Source organism: Pinus tabuliformis, chromosome 1_1 (assembly GCF_031772625.1).
Source record: "Pinus tabuliformis cultivar Carrire ecotype Pingquan chromosome 1_1, CPIR1, whole genome shotgun sequence".
Lineage (NCBI taxonomy): Eukaryota > Viridiplantae > Streptophyta > Pinopsida > Pinales > Pinaceae > Pinus > Pinus tabuliformis.
Window position 1 is genome coordinate 234,851,130 of NC_142297.1, and position 3,490 is coordinate 234,854,619.

A 3,490-nucleotide genomic window follows, 5' to 3' on the forward strand; every position below is an offset into this window, starting at 1 on the left:
AAAACCCACAGGTGTTGGTAAACGTTACAAACCAGTAACTAGGATCCCCAGGGTGGAAATTACGAATTCCATAGAGGTGTGGTGATTCTTCCAACACCCCCCTCAAACGCAACTCGGGGGAATCGAACCTGGGTCCAAGCTCTGATACCATGTGGAGGTTTGTCGTTACACCAAAACCCGCAGGTGTTGGTAAACATTACAAAGCAGTAACTAGGATCCCCAGGGTGGAAATTACGGATTCTATAGAGGTGCGGTGATTCTTCCAACAAGAAGATCGCCCATATGGAAAAACCCACCGCAGAGGTTACAGACATCGATTTGAAAAAGGTTAGCATGCAATCAATTACACTTGAGAGTGTTGTTGACATAACGAATCCTTATAGTCATGACCTACCAATTGGGGAAATTTCTTATCGACTCATGAGCGCAAATAGGTACTTTCCAGCTCTGGATATTTGTGATTAATTTCTATATTACTTTTTTCTTCAAGCTGAGTCTAGGCTTGGTCTGAATCCTGAATCTAGGCCAGATTTAGCCCCAAATTCCATTGGCCCAATATTCAATGGAGGAACAATTTTGCTTAGCCCAACTTAACTTTAGGGTATTGTCAACAAGACAGTGTAGCCCTAACTGTAGGATGCTCCTGTCAACATGACTGTGTAGCTCAATTGTACGATCCTATCAACAGGACTGTGTAGCCCTAACTGTAGGATGTTGCTGTCAACATGACTGTGTAGCCCAACTATAGGATGGTCCTGTCAACATGCCTGTGTAGCCCAACTTTCTGGTCAAAACGACAATGTAGCCCAATTTTAAGATCCTTTCCACAGGACTGTGTAGCCCTGTGCAGGCCAACTGCAGGATCTTATCAAAATGACTAGATAACCGAACTGTCCAAGATCTCATCTCATCCATATCCCTTAATCTATTACTAACCAAATTACAACTAATTGCTAAAGATAAATAATTGCAAAATTATGGCAAAGCGGGCTTCTCTAACTGCATTGGTTAATTAATAGCAAGAAATACCTCGTATCCCGTCTCTAAATTCTGTATTTGGAGAAAACGAACCGCTATTTCAGACAACCGTAACAAACTATATATATTTTGGGCCTCCGTGCCGGTATGGATGTTAAGACTCCTTATACATATATTGAAGGGCCTCAACCATCATCGTGTGTATTGCCGGCATTGCTCAGGGAAGTCATTTTTTGACGAAGAGATTGATAACTGATAGTCGATGGAGGGCAAAAAGGTTTATAATGCGATACTTTGCATGCTCATTGTGTTCATGCTCATTCTCAATCATGCTGCTGCTGGGCAATCTGCCTACCTGCAGGTGGAGCAGCGACGAGTGAATAACTCCGATTCTCCATGGGAAGAAGAGAAACCCAGAGGACCAGTGCCTCCTTCCGGCCCTTTTCAGTATCCACCAGTGCCCCCGGGTCTGTGAAAACATAATTTTTCAATGATTACAGTCGTCCCCTGGGATCCTTTCCTCCAACTCTAGGATCCTATTAACAAGATTGGGTAGCCCAACTGTCCTGTCAACACAACTATATAGCCTAGCTGTAGGATCCTGTCAACATGACATGAATTGGAATGGAATTTCTTTATTACTTTGTTGACCTCTTTTTTTTTATCTCTACATGCCGAAGAAATTGCCTATTGCAGTATTGGATTAATCATTTTTTTTTAGTTGTTGTGATATATTCCATTCACAATTTCCTGATTTACTGTAAGCAGTGGAACAATTGTAGATCATGGGTCAGTGAAGGCCAATGACAAGACAAGCATGATCATTCCAGTGACAGTAGTGCCTTGCGACTTTTTGCTGAGTATCATGAAAGGCGTTGGAAGGGATTGGGATATTGAATACACATGGGAGATTGGCCTTACCATGCACATTCCTGTTGTTGGGAGATTCACTCTTCTCCTGTCAAGAAGGGCACTATGAAGCTGCCCACTCTGTCAGATATTTTCTTAGTAGCATAGAATGGATCCAAACAATGTCAATATGCCCATCCATGCATAGAATACCATCATTGGATATGGCGTGAGCCAACAACTTTACTTAAATGTAGACAGGGAGAGTCTTTAATGGTGCGCATATGCTCCAGTTGCGCCTGGTCAAGACTGGATGAAATGAAATGATTATTACACCGATAGGCATCCTTCCTATTGGAGTTAGGCACTTTAATCATTTTCTTAATTAATCTATTTTATCGGATGGCCTAAATTGAAAGATGCCATTATATTCTCGTAGTTGTCACTAAATCAATGAATGAAATTCGCAACAGTAACTTTCTTGCATATTTAAATCATGTGATTAATTTTTACATTGTACGTTGTATATGTCTATACCAACTTTGATAAATAATAATATTGAGATTATTGCAGATCCATGGTACCAAGTCGGCCTCGTTTTGATAACATCACTCAACAGTGCGTATGCATTGGGGTATTCAGGGATCGTCATGGTTCCCTTGGGATGGGTAGGGGGCACCTTGGGATTGATAGCAGCAGCCTTCATATCACTCTATGCAAACACCCTCCTAGCGCGTCTCCACGAAACTGGAGGCATCTGACATAGTCGATACAAAGACCTAGCTGGTCACATTTATGGTAAATTTCTTTTACACTCACCCATCCCATTCAATATAATACTTTCTTGTTACTTTCATCAAATCAACATCTTCATACTTGCACATAATCACTTCTTCCTTTCATATCGATTGTGATTGTGAATTTTCCCAGGTAGGAAAATGTATTACTTGACATGGACTCTACAATATATCAATCTATTCATGATCACCACTGGATTTATCATTTTGGCTGGACAAGCTTTGAAGGTAGCTCCCTACTCTTATACTTAATTACCTCCTATCCCCAAGCCATGCTCCCCTACTTTGACATGCAGCAATTCCTTATTAATTATCTATTTTTCATCTCTTCTGATTGACTGTTGTGCAGGCAATATATACTTTACACAACAATGAAGCTACCACGCTGAAGCTACCTTACTGCATCGCAATTACAGGAATCATTTGTAGCATTTTTGCATTTGGCATTCCCCACTTATCGTCTCTGAGGTTGTGGCTCGGTGTTTCAACATTCTTAAGTTGCATCTATATCATTGTTGCTATTGGATTGTCTATACGCGATGGTATCTCTCTTTTCTTTTAACCAGGATACATCTTACTTGTGATGCTTACATATCTTCTGGTTCATGGTCCTTGTCAAGTTGGGTATTAAAACAATTGCTTGGAGCAAAATCTTAATTTTCTGCTTACTTTGGATATGTAGGTCTCAATAGCCCAGCTAGAGATTATGAGATTTCAAGTTCAGGTTCAAGTAAAAGAAGAATGTTTGGAACAATTGGTGTTGCAACAAATCTCATTTTTGCATTTAATTTAGGCATGCTTCCAGAAATTCAGGTATTAGAAAAAGTTTCATATAATGATATGACTAGCGCGTGGAAAAAAGAAGG

The 3,490-nt window shown here is 40.4% G+C and overlaps 1 protein-coding gene and 1 pseudogene across 1 annotated transcript; both read left to right on the top strand.

The window, feature by feature from the left end:
* The first annotated feature begins 282 nt into the window (after positions 1-282).
* Positions 283-1,957, top strand: LOC149212386 (late embryogenesis abundant protein Lea14-A-like). The gene is made up of 2 exons (XM_089390598.1): positions 283-434; positions 1,747-1,957. Exons 1-2 carry the CDS (start codon positions 283-285, stop codon positions 1,955-1,957), a joined length of 363 nt encoding a protein of 120 aa, XP_089246724.1.
* Positions 1,958-2,354: 397 nt separating this feature from the next.
* Positions 2,355-3,490, top strand: part of LOC149212387 (putative proline transporter 2) — a 116,344-nt pseudogene continuing 115,208 nt past the window's right edge.

Bases quoted from the DNA above. Each gene is read 5' to 3' on its own strand.
- LOC149212386 (XM_089390598.1), top strand. From the start codon at position 283: ATGGAAAAACCCACCGCAGAGGTTACAGACATCGATTTGAAAAAGGTT. The intron at 435-1,746 runs GTACTTTCCAGC...TACTGTAAGCAG, and splicing joins CGACTCATGAGCGCAAATAG to TGGAACAATTGTAGATCATG.